The sequence below is a fragment of the Rhineura floridana genome, chromosome 14 (genome assembly GCF_030035675.1).
Source record: "Rhineura floridana isolate rRhiFlo1 chromosome 14, rRhiFlo1.hap2, whole genome shotgun sequence".
NCBI classification, from domain to species: Eukaryota; Metazoa; Chordata; class Lepidosauria; order Squamata; family Rhineuridae; genus Rhineura; species Rhineura floridana.
Genome location: NC_084493.1, coordinates 9,725,211 through 9,743,593, shown reverse-complemented (window position 1 = coordinate 9,743,593; position 18,383 = coordinate 9,725,211). Strand labels below are relative to the sequence as shown.

General features: G+C 40.5%; 1 protein-coding gene across 6 annotated transcripts in view; it reads right to left on the bottom strand.

The window, feature by feature from the left end:
- Nucleotides 1-631: 631 nt before the first annotated feature.
- The window catches only part of AP4E1 (adaptor related protein complex 4 subunit epsilon 1), a 34,923-nt gene continuing 17,171 nt past the window's right edge, over nt 632-18,383 (bottom strand). For all 6 annotated transcript variants that reach the window (XM_061595114.1, XM_061595115.1, XM_061595116.1 and 3 more), the window contains 9 exons: nt 18,163-18,281; nt 16,661-16,960; nt 14,333-14,447; nt 11,414-11,549; nt 9,963-10,221; nt 7,447-8,022; nt 7,143-7,327; nt 5,971-6,128; nt 632-5,256 (listed from right to left, as the gene is read on the bottom strand). In XM_061595114.1, coding sequence (XP_061451098.1) covers nt 5,096-5,256; nt 5,971-6,128; nt 7,143-7,327; nt 7,447-8,022; nt 9,963-10,221; nt 11,414-11,549; nt 14,333-14,447; nt 16,661-16,960; nt 18,163-18,281 — 2,009 coding nt within the window. In that variant the 3' untranslated portion in view covers nt 632-5,095. The remainder of the gene's footprint in view (nt 5,257-5,970; nt 6,129-7,142; nt 7,328-7,446; nt 8,023-9,962; nt 10,222-11,413; nt 11,550-14,332; nt 14,448-16,660; nt 16,961-18,162; nt 18,282-18,383) is intronic.

Sequence of the window (18,383 nt, the reverse complement as noted above, 5' to 3'; positions counted from 1 at the left end):
GTGGAGGGGCTCTCAGGTCCGGCAAAGACACGCCCTGCCAGTTCAGAGCAAGTTGCACTCCCTCTGAGGGAGCAGGTATGTATTCTGCTCCTGGATCCATTGATTCTGGGCATGATCGAGAATAAGGAGGTCTGTGTGATCTTTATAGCCCCCCATTGGCCAAGATGCTGGCAAGGCTCCTGGTTCTGATCAGCATGGTGACTAAGCAGCCCTGCTGCAGGGTGCGGGTAGGGGTGGGGAGCAGATCCATCCTCATCCAAAGAACAAAAGGAAACAGCATTGGCAGGCAACTTAAAAATAAAGAGAGCCTACTACAAGTAAAAAGTAAGCAAATCCATTTGTATTCAACCAAGTTCTCTTAAGTTCTGCATACCGGTAGACAAATAGTAAAACAGTAGAATTTAGAATTTCTGACAAAATGTAAAAAAAAAAGAACTCGGCATGCATAGATGTGTGAAAGCCATCGCTATCATCTGATGTCATACTAACACCATCTAATGGAAATGGTAGAAAACTGCACAGGAGAGGAAAGTGTAGCTTTGCTAGCTGCTGCAATCCACCCAGTTCTATCCTTTAAATCTGGTGCACACCGTGAACTGTAGCATGGAAGGAAAAACCCCAGAGCTATTAATTTTGCCAAAATAGAGGCTTCCATTTACATCCATGAGGCATAAAGTAAACATGAGTGTACACTGATAATCTGCATGTTATTTTAATACAGTAATATTTTTAGTGCATTTAGTAAATCCCTCCATTCGGACAGCATGGGATGAAATGGGGAAAGAGCTGTACTTATGATGCCTGTCTCTTGGCTTTGGCTGATGGGTCACGCTGCACTTCTGTGCCCTGTATTCTCATGTCCTCCAGAGAGTGCACACTCCAGCTTTATGCCAGGGATGGGGAATTTGGGCCTTCAGATGTTGCTGGACTAACTCGCATCATCACTGCTCATTGGCCCTGCTGGGCGATGGGGTTGATGGAAGCTGGGAATCCAACATCAGGAGACAGTGGTGGCTGGTGTCCATCGGGACTCAAAGGCAGGAGGCAGAGAGACCAACACCAAGTGGAGCCACAGCCAATGACAGGCAGAGCCATCCCTTGACTGGTTTGTAAAAAGGCAAGCAGGTGGGGGAAGACGGAGGTTGGTAGAACAGTTGCCCTATTGTCCATCCCTGCTTTGTACCATAGAAGTGGATAGAGAGGGGCTGCACTTTGACACTGTTGAGACAATTACCAAAACCTGCCCTCACCTTCTCCCCTGTCACTGGATGGGACCCCATGGGTGTGTGATGCTCTACTTCGTTACAAGAGTTATAGATCACCTTTCAACAGAAAAGTCTTCACAAGGCACATTACGAGTAAAAAAAAAAAGTCCAAATAAAATAGAAAAAAAAAGTACAACAAAAGTAATAAACGCACATTTAAGACAACATAAACTCAATGAGAATCCCTACTAATCCTCAAGTAAGTGATGGGAAAAGTGTTTTCGTCTGTCTACAAAAGGGCATTCCACAATCTGGAGTGCAGAGGTGTGTTCTCTCCTAAGCCCCTGCAATGCACATAGCAACAGTGTCTTCAGCCACCCACTGTTAACATTTTATCTAATACAGAGCTCATTTTTAACAGTCTTCAAAACACACAGCACAACTGGATGATCTCTTTACATACTTCTGACATGCTATGGTTACAGAGTGACATGCCCACTATTCAAGCTCAATAAGCATTTCTCCCAAATGTGATCCTCACACGGTAAGCTTTCCTACATTCTACAGAATGTCAATTTGCCCAAGATTCTGGGATGAAGGAGTTTTTTCATTCCAAGAGGGACCTTTTACCAGCTAAAGGAGTTTTTATCATAGATGTTTTCAGGAGTTTGCTTAATCTTTTGCAAATCACAACTTTTATAAATATACATTGAAGGGCAGTATAAAACTCTCCAAGTAGTGTACTGTTATGCAGATAATCTACCTTTCTACAAAAGTAGAATATTAGATATCTATTCCCACAGTAGCCAACCAGATGCGTATGGAAGCCCACAAGTAAGGCATGACCTCAACAGCCCTCTCTCACTCATGATCCCCATCTACAGGTACTCAGGGCCCACATCTTATAGTCTCTCTACATACGGTCCTGGAAATCAACGAGACCTCCCTGAATGTCAAGAGGTTGGTGGTAGCCCATGTGTCCAAGAAGATCCTGGTGCTGGGTCCAGGAGCAGAGAGGGAAACAGAATCTGTTGTTATTTATTGTTCTTTAACACTGGCTGACAGCCACACTCTGAGCAGCATTTTATGTGAAATAAACATATTTAAATGCATATAATAAAAACACTGTTGTCACTCTGATCTGGCATGAATTCAATGCAAATCACACACGCTAGCATGTTGGGCCAGGTTGCAAAGGCGTTACCTTGGTACCAGAAACAATAATACCAGTGAAGATGTTGAATGTTAACATTTTCCTAACTACATGTTTGAAAATGTATATGGACGTTCAATTCTTGCATAATATTTTCCCATAGCCATTTCTCTCCACAGGAATCATTCCAAAAGTACACTTACGAAAGAAGGCCTAGCAAAAGAAAGCATCAAAGCACTCACACAGAGGGAACCTCAGTCTCCTGGCAAATCAAAAACACTAATTTCACAACTAAGAAAGCCAAATTGTGCTCAATTATTATCGGTTGTTAAGATACTTATGTGATCTAATCAGACAGCTTTGTTTTTAAGGGAAAATCACACACTTCAATTTTACAGATGTCTGACAGTGGGGGCAAGATCAGTGACAATTTAAAACTGAACATGAAGACCAGTCCTTCTACCTTACTAGTGCTGTATTCATCCTTTTTTAATAAGTCTATGAATGTTCTGGTATGTTAAATGAACTCTTTGATGGAAACTACTCTTCCTCTATGATGTCATAAGCCACGCAGGGTCAAACGTAACGAAATGTTGGTTCAGATGTATTTATTCCTACACTCAACCATGAGGACTAGAAACCTGGGCTACAAGTCAAGAAAGCCTCATAACTAACTCCCATTCCCTTTTGGGGTTTGGTTTAAAAAGGAAGTTCCCAGTGCTTCATCATAAACCCTCTGAAGGGTCATATTTCTCTCATTTCCTGGACAGTAAAAAGGAAATACAACAACTGAATGGGGGGGGGGGAACTCAGCCGCTTGGGAGGTTTCTGTTCTGCTGCAACAGCAAAGACCAAAGGTAATATATATCAAACACAGCAGACAACAACTGATAGGGATACAGGTAATAACTAGTTAAAGTGCGTATGTCTAAACTTTCCAGCACACAAAGCCATTTTGTTGTATACATATGCTGGATTCACTCAGGTCATCCAAGGGGAAATAACACGCGGTTATCCAAAGCTAGTCCTAACTCCAGTAGTTTCTTTGACGCAATACCAAATGACTTCATGCCTAGAGAGGAAAATAAAGCGCTGAACTTGGGAATAACGCTGCAGGGGGGTAAAACTTCTGTAATGACAATTTTTGCTGTTCTGGCATTGATTTTGTATCCCTTCCCCCTCCCGTTCCAATTTGGTTTTAATAATTGGTTTTTGTTGATTACATTGTATTATGTTTTATATGTAAACCACTTTCATAATTCATCACAGAAGTGAAAAGCGGTATATGTAAATTCGGTAAAATAAATAGAGTAGACCGATTTAAACGAATGAGCTTAAAAGTTACTCCTGCCCAATAGCTTCAATGGTTCTACTTTGAGTAAGACCAGCACTGGATACAACCCATAATCTTTTGTAAAAGCTGCTGCAAATTCACAAAACGTGGCTGGGTTAGAAAACTATTTTTAAAGAGGATGGTTTGTATTTGGAGATATGTATTTAGTGATCTCCAGCATTATGGCTGGGATCCAAAGAGCTACTTACAGTCTCCCCAAGAAGGGCATGTTCAGTGGGGATTTTGACTCCCACCCCCTTTCTAACAGCAAAACAAGCACCACATGGTACAAAGTGAAACTGAGAGGGTATTTGAAAGCAGAAGCAACTGGCCACATAACATGGAAGAGTTGCTCTGTGAGACACATAAGCTCAATGGTTGTGTGGAACAAGCTCTTTTGCATTATAATAAAAGCTGGAACCAAGAGTACAAGTCTTATAGCTATATGCTACGTTATAGCCATGTCCAACAGTCAGTGCAATTACGGGAGTCTACTAATGCAGTGTGAGGAAGTAGCTCCTAGTAAGAACTTCTGATGAGTTCATGCACAAGCCCCCAGAGAAGCTCTCTGGAGCCTGGTGAAAACTGAGATTCTTAGCACTCTGAGGGAGCTACAAACTGATACGCAGTGAAACTGCAGCTATGTTGTACACTGGAGTCTTGCTCACCGCTTGAAGCCACATCCTTAAGAAACTGGTATTCTGTATCTTGGGATGAGACCCGGTAGTCCCCTTAAATGCAGATGTCCCACATGGCATCGCATAGACAGTAGCCCCAATGTTGACTCTTTTTGTGAGGTGCAATGAATTGTGCACCTGGACCTCCAAAGCTTAGCATTCACACGCTGGTTATTACTGAGTCACAGGATGACTCAGCCTACAACCATGGACAGTCATGGAGATTTATCTTATAAATGAATGTCAGTTTCACTGAGATTCAGCATCTTGCTTTTGCAATACTGCTGTGAAACTGGTGCAAACGATAGTCATGTCACACAAAAGAGCTCATGAACAACAATGGTTAGACAAGGCTCAACAAGTTCCTTTAAGCTATAAGTGATGTTAGTGAAATAATTCAAGTAGTAGCTGATCCTATGAATAAACTATGGTGACCAATACAAAGTACATAATATAAAATAAATATCCTGCATAACATGTCTAGTTCCAACAGTTACTTATGCTTTTTTTTTTTAGTCCTTGTCAGTGACTGACTGATCCTGAGCATTTCGGGGGGAAGGAGAGGAGGCAGGCACCTAAGCATAACCACCGTACATCCCCCTAGGGTGTACACACATGCAACTCCACTCTTGACAAGCTGGATGAGAGTTGGCTCTGTGTTGGTAAAGCCCTGCACAATCACACACATCCTTCTTGCCGTTAGTTTAGGAAGGAGGCACTGTGGCACTCAGGATTCTTCCATCACCTTCTGACACTGATAAAGTAAACAGTCTGGAAGAGCAGGACAAGGGGATCTGAACCACAATAACAACATTCCAGCATGGATTCGACAATGTAGTAAACAGGGAACTGATGGAAGCAGTCGGCACGATGCTATTCCCTCATTACCTAAAGGGGGGGAAGTTAGCGTCATCATAGATTTGAAAAATTTCAATACAATAATAGCTGATCCTTCTTACAGGTAACTTTTGCATTAATTATTCCTAATAATCTTTAATTATTAAAAGGACAGCTTCAAATTTACACCTTAACTTTGTAAAGGACTTTATGCCTTGAATAATACCCTGATACCTCCTTGGTCTTTAAGAAGAAAGTTGTTTGGAATTCTTAAACCTACCGCATAATTTATTCTGTGCAACCAAGGGGGCTTTGGACAGGCATTTCTCAAACATGTTACATCACAGGTCTTGTTGAACCTGAGGGCACTTTCAAGAGTAACCTGTAATATGGCTTGTGGGCTAGTCCAAAAGGAACAGGTCATTAGACATTTTGCTCCCCTGATTTTCATCTGCAATACACTTTTACGGTTCTGTACATAGCAGGTTATAGATTTTTTTTAAAAAAATCATTCTGGCATTTTGCACAAGAAAATGTAATCAGCTTAAGAACCACAAAGTATTTTGCACACAATTGGTATTGTGAGCCTTCAGCTCATAAAATGAACTTGTGCAAAGGCCATGCAGTCATCACCTTGCAAATGTAAACTGGCTTCTGATGAACAAGGGTTAATCCTGGCTACAAATTTGTCTGCTTCAATGACCACCTACTCATGTCTTAAGATTGTACATGCTACAAATCTGAAAGAAATCTCAAGCTACTTACCGATGATATCAACTATATGCAGCTTCAGCTTTTGCTGCAAAGTGTTTAGAACTGCTGACAGAGACGCCTGAGATGATGTCATCTTTAGGTTTTGTTTGACATCGTTCGAAGTGGAGAGCCACAGTTTTCCAAATTCATCAGTGCTCATTTTCATTGGCCTGAAAATACCAGCACAAAAGAGAAAAGGAGCAATAGATTTTATAACATATTAATGAGAGGAAGCTGTTCCTGAAAACAAGAAAAAAACTTTCTGCCCCATACAAAGTATTTTCACAGCAGCCTGTCAAGCTTAACAAGACGCCATTAAAATTTTTAGCTAGGGTATTTATTAAGTGGAGTGACTTTCTCTAGCACACACCTCATTTTTAACTGAACAAGTTTGCCTATTATTTTATATTCACCACTAATTTGTTCTTAAAACCTGGAACAATATTTCTCCCTGAATTTTCCTGGAGTTTTCCAGGCTTTCACATCTCTACACTCCCAGCTGTGTTTATTAGATCTTAAGTCCACCAACAATGTCGGGAAACTCCCCCACAACTGAACCGGCTGAATCGATAGTACAGCCATAATAGTTAAAACCCTTGACAGCAAACTCTCTTAACTCCCCTGTTTCTAAGGAGATTACTAAAATGCTAAAAATAGAGGTATTGAAAACTGAGCTAGAATAAAACATTTAAAACAACCCGTGGGGGTCAGAGGAAACTGCCTTCAGTGTTGCCATCCTTGTTTCTGTCAAGGCTCCATCTCTACACTTATTTTATATATCACATTTTACTGAACAGGTAGCAATATTTCTGAATGTAGTAATATCTACTAAACATTCAAAGACTGCTAGCTCTTAATCATAACCTTTGTTCTTTTGCTTTTGTGATTGTTTATTTACACAGTTGTATATTCTTGAATGGTTGGCCGCAATAAAAATGTGTATGTATCAAATTACCTTAGAAGCACCACAGCTTTCAGATGATTAAAAGTTTAAGAAACCAAACGGCGTGTGTGTGTGTGTGTGAGAGAGAGAGACAGACAGACAGATGGGGGGGAAGGAAGGCACAAAATATGTTTTACATATGACAACAAATAAAATTAAGCATATCAAGTGAATCAAATCAGTACTTGCTTGAGAGGACTTCATGCCTACTACTGATAAACAAGCTATTTTACGCAGTTACCTGGTATAATCCAACACTGCAAAAGTTACAGAAAAGTTGAGGTGTGCATCCAAGTCTAGAAGGTAACTGATGGAACCAGAGAGCGTCTCTGATGAGCAGAGACCCTCCATCTCTACACACGTCTGGAAGCTTTCTATGCTTTGAGCTTCTATCGTAGCAAAGTGGCAGCCATGATTTTCACAGATCTACGTTAAAGAAGGAGGAGAGAAAAAGGACCAAGAGGTTTAATACTATCACCACGAAGCCTTCATTTAAAGAAGAAAACAAAAATCAGAGATGAACTTATAGGCTTTCCTCATCTTACCTTAAGATGTTCTGTGTGTTCAAATTTCAGATTCACAGCTTTAAGTACAGAATTGCTTTTATTGGCAAGAAATAAGAAAAGTAGGACAGAGTCATCTTTCCATACTTTACAAAAGTACAAAACCAGGGTTTTGTTGCCACAAAGTTCTGAGATTTCAGAATGAGGGTGTTTGGCTACTTCTTCTGATAAGCAAGGCATGGACGAGAGTTGCTCGGGGACCACGGTCTGAGCACTCGGAGAAGGCTGGAGAACTTCCATGTTACTGTCGGCAAACAAAGAGGACAGCGAGAGTCTGTGACCCAAAAGCGTCTCATTTAGTTCACTTTCTGGCATAGAATGAGACCTATCAAGCGCCACCTTTGATTCAGAAGTTTCAGCAGAACTCAGCGACACTTTCCTTAGCCTCAGGTGTCCATTGTTTTGGAAGGGCTCCTGGGTCCTAGATAACGCATCGGGGAAAGGGCAGAGGGAAGGGCTAGCAATGCTTTGGATACTGAAATGTTCCTCACTATTTTTGGTTTCGCTGGTTTTCGATTTCCTTCTGAACTTCTGAGTCGTAGAGTCTCCTTTGCCCATCTTAATTAAAAAAACAGAGAGAATGTACATTTTTATTAAAAAACTCCAAGTCTGGGTGCAGCTTATTATTAAAGGGAGTAAGTTTCAAGCTTTTCAGACCACCTTTAGTCCCAGCCTATGACATCAGGCCCACTTTTTAACTAATTTATTTCTTAACAGTGCCCAGTGGCAGATTTACACATAAACTAAATTTGTTACAGCTTAGGGCCTCAGATTAGGAAGGGGCCTCTAATTTTTTTAAAAAATGCTAAATTTCAAGTTTTACACAAAAACAGACATTAAACATTTTTATACACGCCAAGTAGGAAATCATAAGGTCTATTCTTTTAAAGGTATTTCATATGCAAACCAGCTTACTGCAAGACGCACGTTTTAGTTAGATTCTTAGTTTTTAGTTGCATCATCACCTGTGTACATGCAAATACAGAAATTTATCATTTCCATTTTCATTGTCCTTTCTGTTAGAATAATATACATGGGGGGAGGTTACTGCTAACTTAACCCTGGGCTTCTTTTGGGAGGAAGGGCATGGTATAAATTTAGCACATGCAGTAAAGAAAATAAACTTGGCAGAGCTTACTGCACTGTTATTCAACCTTAGGTCCCCAGATGTTGCTGGACTACAATTCCCATCATCCCTTAAGGTTGAAAAACAGTGGTTTAGGGCCTGAGCCTGTCTTAATGTGTCCATTTTTTCTAAAGGCTTGATAAAGGGTTATTTCTACCCAAAACACATCAGGCAGTAAATAAAAATATTTTTTCCACCTTTGGCTTTTCACTGGCAAGGCACTTTGAAAGTCCCTCCTTTCCTTGGTTTGTGATCTACGTTTGGTTAGGGCACAAAACAATTATGGGATCCCAGCTCACCAAACTGAAGGACCAACATTTTAAGTGAATGAGAAAATACGGAAGTAACTTCCATGGTTTTGGAAGGGCTTGCTGAGGATGCATGTCAGGACAGGACGCATCAACTTATTCAGCAATTGTGAAAGGGGACATTAACTCACACACCATTTGCTTAGCACTGGGGCTCACGACTTGTGTTGACCAGACACTAAGAACATGTAAATATGATAAGGCAATCTTACCGCTTTGGATGTTAAGCGTGCATTAAGACAACGAGATTAAAAGGTTATGGGGAAAGGGGGAAACAGTAAGGCATGTACTTGGCTAACATTTTCCTCCCTTGAACTGTCAGAAGGGAAAAGCCAGAGATGCAAATTATGGGACCTGAATTGACATTTTAGTGGGAGGGACTTCCAGACATTAGGCCAGACTCCAGAGAGTTCTTTTAGGAAAGCCCAGGGGCGTGCACTCACCCAACAGAAAGTGGGGCCTTTTTTCCTTGAATAGCTGACTCCTATCACAGATTGCAAAGTGGTTTTGTTTTGTTTGCAACTCCTCTCAACTTCACAAGACTTTTGCCATGCAGGATGGGGGATAGATTTCAAGACAGACAAAGCACACTAAAGTAACTGAATGGATCTTCCAGACCCAGACGCTCCACGCAAATCGTAAGATACGTACTAGGCAAGTGGGGGGCTCAGAACAAAAGCATGGAAGCTTTGGGGCATATCCTTTTAAGTCAGTGGTTCCCACTTTTTTCCCCCCGTGGACCACTTGAAAATGGCTGAGGGTCTTGGCGGACCACTTAACGATTTTACCACCTGTTGCAACAATTGTAATGCTCTATGCCAGATGCTGTATCATTTTAGTTGCATTTTTATTGCCATTTTTTATTTCTTACCTTGCGTTTTATTGTATTACAATTTGTACTCCACAGAATTCAAATCATAATACCATATAAGAAAAGAAGCAAAAAAAAAATACAATTAAAAAGCAAATATGAGTATTTTATGCAGACAGGCCACGGACCACATGAAGCTCACGGGCCACTGGTGGTATGGGCAAGCCTATGAAACTGCAATTAGCTGCCATACCAGACTGATGCTGCTTTGCGACCCAAGGCCAACGAAGAGAGTTGAAGCAAGTTGCCTCTTCCGTTCCTCTTCCTCTGAGGGCTCAGTAACTTCTTGCTCAGGTTGGGATGGAAAGTTACTAACAATATGTTCCACAAATGCAATGCCCTGGAGAGCAGGCTTGGTGTTGTCTTCTTTTTCTACTTGGCTTTCCTTTTGGGGGAGGTAGCCCTCTTTTCCCCATAGTTTCTTCACACCATCTAGCTTCAAACTGTTGGTCCTAAAGAATTCGTAAATTAGGAAAAGTCAACATGATGTCTTTTTTTAGGCTCCAGATTTGATTATACCACTCTTCAGCCAAACTGCAGTTGATCTGTTTCCAATTCTGCACTATAACAATGCGAGAGTAGTAGTTCTTTAAAGAATACTGTGATGTTTTATTTAGTGAAAATTGATGAGAGAGAGACATAAGAGGGTATGGGACCCAGGGTCTGCGCTGATTTCATAAAACACTTTTGTCCAAAATTCCCTGATCACTGGGCACGCCCACCACATGTGACAGAATGTGATTATTTTCCTATTTCATGCATTACAAAAGCTTCTAATAAAAAATACTTTCTTAAAAAAACCATAGTGTCCAGAAGGAGACTGTAAAAATGCTTCTGAAGAGCCAGTCTACTCTTGTGAAGACTTCCAGAAGCCAAATTTTGTATGTGGATCAAGGTAACCTAATTTGTTGTTCCATGTGGTATTTGTGGCCTGTACCCACCGTCCACTAGCGCAAGGGCTCTTGCACTTGTGGATGGACAGGTTTTAATGTTGGGCAACAGAGGAATTCCATGCAACAGTTGTACTAGTGGAAATTCATTGCACAACAGATTGTGCAATGAACAAAGTTACCAGCAACCTGCTTATGCATTCTCTTGTGCTACAACATTCTGCAGAACAAGTATACCACTAAGTGACTTTAACTCAGCACCACATTGGATACAACCTTGTATCTTTTCCCAGTGGGGCAAACAAAAAAAATATGGCTCTGGGAGAGGAGTCAATTCCCCCCTCTTCTAGAACAGCAGCTCCAATATACCTGAAAGCTCAACACAGCTACTTTTAAATAAAAAGTGTTGGGAGACCAAATCACAGACCTCCTGTGTAGTTTGGCTCTTTAAGAAACCTACATTTTAAGATGGAGTTCAACTCTTAAAGCTTAGGACTCCATGCATTTCATCTCAATATTAAATAAAAGGCAGAAGGAATGTGAACAAATACAATTTGTTAAATGCAGTTTGGGGGGGGGGATAACATCAGCCTAGTAATGAATTATTGTTGATGAAAGGGCATTTTTGTCTACTAGACTGAAAAGCATTTGCTTTTTTCACAGAGCCAGCATTTCCCTACACAGATAACAAGGGAAGAACAGACTGAGTTAAAATACATATTAACGCTTCACTGGCGTGACAAAAGATACTCACTCTTTCTGCCCTGTCTCAGTGCTATTAACAGAGATGTCAGAGCCCAGAGAAAGTCCAGTTGGAGACTGTCTGCCAGTAACACCAGATGCTGAGAAGCTCTGGGAAAGCGATAGCCCGTAAGGTTCAAAATTCAAAGCTGAAAGGATGGATAATTACTCATCAAAACTGAACATCAGACTTAAGAACAGTGCAGATTATGAGAGAGGTAGGCTGCTCTCTGTCAGAGAGGACAATGTCCCTACAAGAGTATTCCACATTCAGCATCTTACCGGTATAAAATACCAATCATTCTTGAGACTTTTTTCTTTCAGAAATACAACACATTTTGAATTCAAGACAGAATCTGTCCTGAAAGAGGCCTGCAAAAGCGTCTAGAATATTGACTTTTAACCAAAAAAAAAATACTTATTACAACCATATGCATATCAAAACAAAGGAATTTAATAGACCATATGATATAATGGAGCTGTATCCCACATTTAAAATCTCTTAACTAAAATCTAAAGAGCAAGGAAGGTTTAATATGAAAGGCAACCTCCAATTAACTGCCCAAATGCAGGTCAATGTCCGTATGAGGAGCGTCTGCATTTTGTAATGTATGAGGTGTAATAAAAGCATATTTCATGGCAGGCATATAGACTGGCTACTATGGAACCCCCACCACCATAACAAACCCTGAACAACTCGGGACCAGGCTACCTGAAAGACCGCCTGCTCCTGAATCTACCCGAAAGATTCCCTGTCCTGAGGGAATTTTCCTCGCGGCCACTGCGCCCTGCAGCATATCACAGGTCAGTTACTTGAAAACAGGCATTTTCTGCTACTGCCCCTATACTGTGGAATGCCCTGCCCTTTGCCATAGGCGACAGAGCAACCATCAGTTGCTTCAGATATCTTGTGAAGACTTGTCTTTGTGTCCAGGCTTTCCCTGAGCCCCGTAAGACTGGACCCCATTTTATGTGTTTGAATCTTCCGAATTTCTGTATTATTCACTTTTATACACCTTTTCATGTTTTTATACCGTTTCAATGATTTTAGGCTGAATTTCTGTCTTAATGGATGTCGTTTTTGTTGGAAGTAGGGCAAGAGCAACTCCTGTTTTGTTCTTTTGTTTATGCTCCAGAAGGGATACAGAGCTAGGGTTCTCCAGATGGATAGGCTTGTTTACCTTTTACCTGTGATGCTCTGACTGATTTCCTTCTGTTGCTAGACTGTTACATCTTTAGGGAAGCTTACCTGCCCCTCCTCCTTCCGCCCTTTCCATCCCTTTGTCCTTTGACTGTCCGGGAGAGAGGAGACATCCCTTTGTCTCTGCTCTCTCCAAGCATGGGGCTAACTCCTACACCTGGGCTTTATGCCTCCAACTTAGCTAGTTAGTTAGAACTAGATTTGCTTTTCTATCTACTATGTATTTCTATAAAGAAAGTAGCTTTTCTTATTTTACTAAGTCTCCAGTCTCAGTGATGCTGTTGCAGGGTAAAAGCCTGCTTTCTTAGGCAAACGCACGCACACGCTGGCACACTCGCATTTCAACATCTGCTGTTCCTCTGCTGCTGTGGTGCTGCTTTTAAACGAAATTAAGCAACACAACTACACACAGCGCAACAATTTTTATGTTCTACATAGTGTACAGCGATTAGAGATTTTAAAAATATGGAACAGTTTAAACATCCCTTTAAATAAATAAATAAAAGCCCAAAACTTTCCTATGCAGTGCTTGTAGTGCAAAACAAATGCTTCGTTTACAGATTAGTATCAGAGGCAGAAAAAGTAAAACATAAAAAAGCCCGAAGCAGCAGCATTCCATTTAAAAGGAAATGGGTGCATTCTAATCTGTTCGATGGGACTTTGACAATGCAGTCCTATGCAACTTGAGACATAACAGGGCTTACCACTAAGTAACAAAGCTTACTTACAGGTTAGAGCATACAGCTTTATATGCCAAGGGAATGGACGTATAAGGAGCTTTTTTAGAAGTTAATATATATGACTCAACTCATTTGAAATGTGGTGTTGGAGGAGACCTTTGTGCAAACCATGGACCACGAAAAAGAAAAATAACTGGGTGTTAGAAGAAATTAAACAAGAACTATTATTAGAAGCTAAAATGATGAAACTGAGGTTATCATACTTTGGACACATAATGAGAAGACGTGATTCGTAAGAAAAGATAATAATGCTTGGAAAAACAGAAGGAAGTAGAAAAAGAGGAAGGACAAACAAGATATGGATTGGTTCCATAAAAGAAGCCACAGACCTGAACTTACAAGAGCTGAACAGGGTGGTTCACGACAGATCCTATTGGAGGTCGCTGATTCATAGGGTTGCCATAAGTCATAATCAACTTGGAGGCACATAACACAACAACAACAAACCATTCATACGAGCTCCTAAATGCACATGTCTCCCATAGTTGAAGTAACAGTTGAACCAGCTCTCTGAGAACTTTTAGAACTGGGAAAAAATCTTTAATTATCACGGGAAACATTTCTCTGCACATGAAGGACTTTTTAAACAATTAACACTGCCTTACACTGAATCAGACCACTGGTCCATCTGGCTCAGTATGGTCTACACTGACTAGCATCGGGTGTCCAGGGTTTCAGGGACTGAACCGGAGACCTTCTGCCTGCAAGGCAGATGCTCCATCACTGAGCAATGGTCCTTCGCCAAAAGTCTATATAATTGATTAGAGAGATTTGGAAGTAATAAGCAGGGAAGGTAATGGATAATTACTTGATGAGGCTTCTGTGTGTTCCTGTCATTTGCATACACATCCATGCAACAAGATATTAACTGCTACAAAAGCACTGAAAAAGTTCCCTGTAAAACTTTCCATGCAGTCACATTCATTACATCCTTGCCCTAAGATTATACTGGCCATTGTTTGCAGGAAAAGGAAGCAAGCAATTACCGTACATTTTTCCTGAGACAGCTTCTCCTCTTGCCTTTGGTGATGAGGCTTATATGGTGCTGCACCGCGGTCAAGTCCTTCAGCTACAAATCCATCTAAGAAAGATAACGAAGCATCAACCTGCATTGAATTAAGAGTGAAAGGTCAAAAACTGATTATTCTCCATTTACAGGTCTCTTAAGGAAACACCTTCCCACTATATAAATCCCACCTACTAGTATCCAGCACCTTTTGTTCACACCAAGCTTCCATTAGTACCCAATATTTTTAAAAGACACTTATATACCACTTAATCATTCTTATTTCTACGTGGTGTACAAAAAATGAGCCATGCATAAATTAAAACAACAAAACAAAATCATCATAAAACCAAAACAAAACCAATTATCATAATCCCTGACAGGCTTCCGCCGAGAACTGAAAACATGGTTTTTTAGGCAGGCATTCGAGACCTCTGTCTAATTTAGTTTAAATTTTTGTATGATGGGGGTAGGTTTGGATTGAGTATACTTATTGTTGTTTTGTATTATATGTTGTATTTTACTCTATGTTATATTTTAGTCTATGTACGCCACCTAGAGTGGCTGTTAATTCGGCCAGATAGGCGGCCTAGAAATAAAATATTATTATTATTATTATAAAACCAAATCAAACTAATATTCATTTTAATAGTTCATATATCTGAGTGCCTTTTTAAGAAAAACTGCTTTGAACGATAAGAGAATGTCCTAGATGCGTAGGCAGAGTTTGGTTTTGTCCTCTTTCTGCGGCCTTCCCCAGATCAAATCTATTTCAGAAAGTTTAAACCAGGGATGGAGAACCTGCGGCCCTCCAGATATCGTTGGACTACCATTCCTATCAAGCCCAATGGCCAGGGAAGATGGGGAGTTGGAATCCAACAACATCTGGAGGCCATAAGTTCCCCATCCTTGCTTTAAAATATGATTTCTGCTGCAGCAGATCAAACATTAAAGGCACATTTGCTGTACTCTTTTCACTGCCTGCTAAAAACTTCCTTGTTTAGGCAAGCCTACTCAGACGTGTAAAGCTGACATGTATTTTAATCTGTAATGTTAGCTTGTAATGAAATTTTAACTATTGATTATATTTATATTGTGGGTTTTTTTAAAAAAACTTGTTTTTAACTTTGACTTTTATTGGCAGTTTTAATGTCTATTTCATATTCTTTGTAAACTGCTTAGAGGTTTTATTTACAATTAAGCAGTATACAAATTATGTTAAATACGTAAAAATGTGTGCAGTGCCCACTAGGTTCCCTTTCTTTGTAAGGGTTTCCACCGTTGTTCTCCCACCTTGCTTACATTTAAATATACCGTGGGAGAACTTCCCAGTGGAACATAAGCAGAAGGTTTTATACATCTTGCTCAAAAAACTCACTTCACAAATGGAACACATCTCATTTTTAACTGAAGCAGTTTGCCTTATTATTTTATATTCACCACTAATTTGTTCTTAAAACCTGCAACAATAAAATCAGGAGTAGAGAACTGCATTTGGGCCAGCAGGCCAGATCCTTAGCTTCCCAACCCCTCGCAGGCCAAAGCTGACAGAGGCCGCCCACCTGCCAGTCAGCTTACATCACAATATCTGGTGATGATCATCAGGACTTCAGAGCACCACACAGGGCTTGCAAATAGCCCCACATGGTGCTTTGAAGCACTGCTAATCTGTAGGCTTGAAGGCACCACCTGTCAGCTGACTGGCGGCGATTTCAAGCCTGCTTTCTGCAGGGATCAGCTGCACAATCAAGTCCCACACAGCAAACTGCCATGCAGCCAATCCAGCCACATCTCTACCTTCCCTGCACTTGATGTCACATATCATGTCAGGTGTGGGGTAAGTGGACATGCTTTGCAGAAAACAGCTTTGCGGACCAACTTTGCCCCATCAGCTGGAAGTTCCCTATCTCTGCATTAAATGTATCTAAGAAGGGCTTTTCCCCCCAATCCCAATCTCTCTGGTCCAGCTGACAAATCAGAGGTGAGCAACCCTGGCATGTTTCTCACTAGCTGCGCTACACAACACTGCTCATTCAAGACATGTACTTCCTAGATTTAAACTGAGGTCCCTGCAAAAGCCTAGCTGGGACTGTATTGCCTCACATAGAAGCCAAGCTCTATCCAGGATCTTGCCACTCACTGTGGAGGGAGGAAGCGACTTGTCTCTGTACAAGTTCCAGGTTAACTGTCTACCCTACATTTTTTGTACAAGCTTTAGAAACACCACTCTCTTCTCTCAAGTGTGCTTTAAAGAAATATTCAGCTGCCAAGGACCAAACAGTGATGGACACTGATGCAATATCATTAACTCACCACTACATCCTTACAACTAGCATCAACTGGGAACAGTTTATTCATCAATTCTTTGTTTTCATAGAGGTGCTTTAATTCAAAGGCGTACTGCCTCATGCAAGTATCCAAGGAGGTACTGAATTCCATGATGAGTTTATCAACTGTTTTTGAACGTGTCGTACGCGAAGCTATTTTAGTGGCCGCAGCCATAATCCAGGCTTTGGTTTCAGAAGTGGCATTACTCCTAAGTATCCTATGCAAACTTGCCAAGACAACTTCTGGATCCACATTTTTCATAAGGTACGCATACTCCCCCAACACCTATCAGGAGACAATTATTAACACCATGGTCAGTTTATAAAAGGCATGCGCAACAATGAACTGAAAAGAAATATGCACACATTCTTCTCAGTGTTTGCATTTGTACAAGAGCACAGAAAAAGTAAGAGAGGCCTAGAAAACAGCTGAGATGTACAGACAGGAATTTGAGTTTAAGTACAAAACAGGGCTTGCAGATAAAATATGCTGCAAGCAATAAGCCAACATCTGAGTCGAAACAGTGACTTTTATCCTCAAAACTATCTTGAGCAACAAGAAATGGCAGAAGAAACTATTACTGGGCAAAAAGGAAGAAACAAGAAAGTTCTGATTTCAAAATCTTAGATCTACAGACTTTGAAATGGACTGCCTTCAAGTCGATTCTGACCCATGGCAACCCTATTAGGGTTTTCATGGTAAGCAGTATTCAGAGATGGTTTACCATTGCCTTCCTCTGAGGCTAAGAGGCAGTAACTGGCCCAAATGGAAAACAGATCAGGGAAGAGAGAACTACAAATGACATATTTTATTTGGTGGCATACAATTAATATAATTTGTATATAAAATTGTTATGAACCATGCAGATGCCAAACACTGAAACTCTGGTTCGCACATGTGAAAGAAATGTGTCAAGTCCTTGAGAAATCATAAGAATATGAGGGTTGAAAAAACAATTGATTTTGGTTTCTTCTCACTAACTTTCTTGTTCACGGTCCTTTAAAAAAATGACATTTTAACCTTATCGCTGCAAAACATGAAGGCTTTCTTTTTTGGGAAATCCAAGGTTCTTAGAAAAACGGACAAACTATTTTGTAAAGCAGGTTGTCTGCCCAGTGTCACTTTATTGCTTTTCGGGCACACTGAAAATGGGGTGATTTAACGCTGGAAACAAAGGCTACGCTACCACAGAACAATTTTGGGAAGTGCCAACACACACTTAACACTCCCAGTGAAATCAATGACATTTTGATGAGCAACTTTGGCCACTGCTAACAGCCACAAGTAGGATGCCATTCTTCCACCATTTTAACATGTATTAAAACACATGACCATTTATGCATGAATTACTATTTTTCACACTTCAAATTACTCCGTTTCCTTTAAAATTATTTATCATGATTCAAAATTCAATTGCCTAAGCTGTACCTAGATTTTGCCTGTGCTAAAAAATTCCCACATTTCCTTTTCATCTGTGTCCTCCTTACCCAACTCATCACTTGAAGAAATTTCTGTGGATACACTGCATTTTCATCCTCTAGCAACACAAGGTAGGATTGGACAGCATGAAGCTGTAGTTGGCTATCTTCTTTTGCACCTTCAAAACCTAGAAAGGATATGACAATATGTTTGTTTCTCTCTCTGTTTTATTTTAATTAAGACAAATAACACCAGTCTTTCAGACTTCCACTACTGAATTTCGTGTATT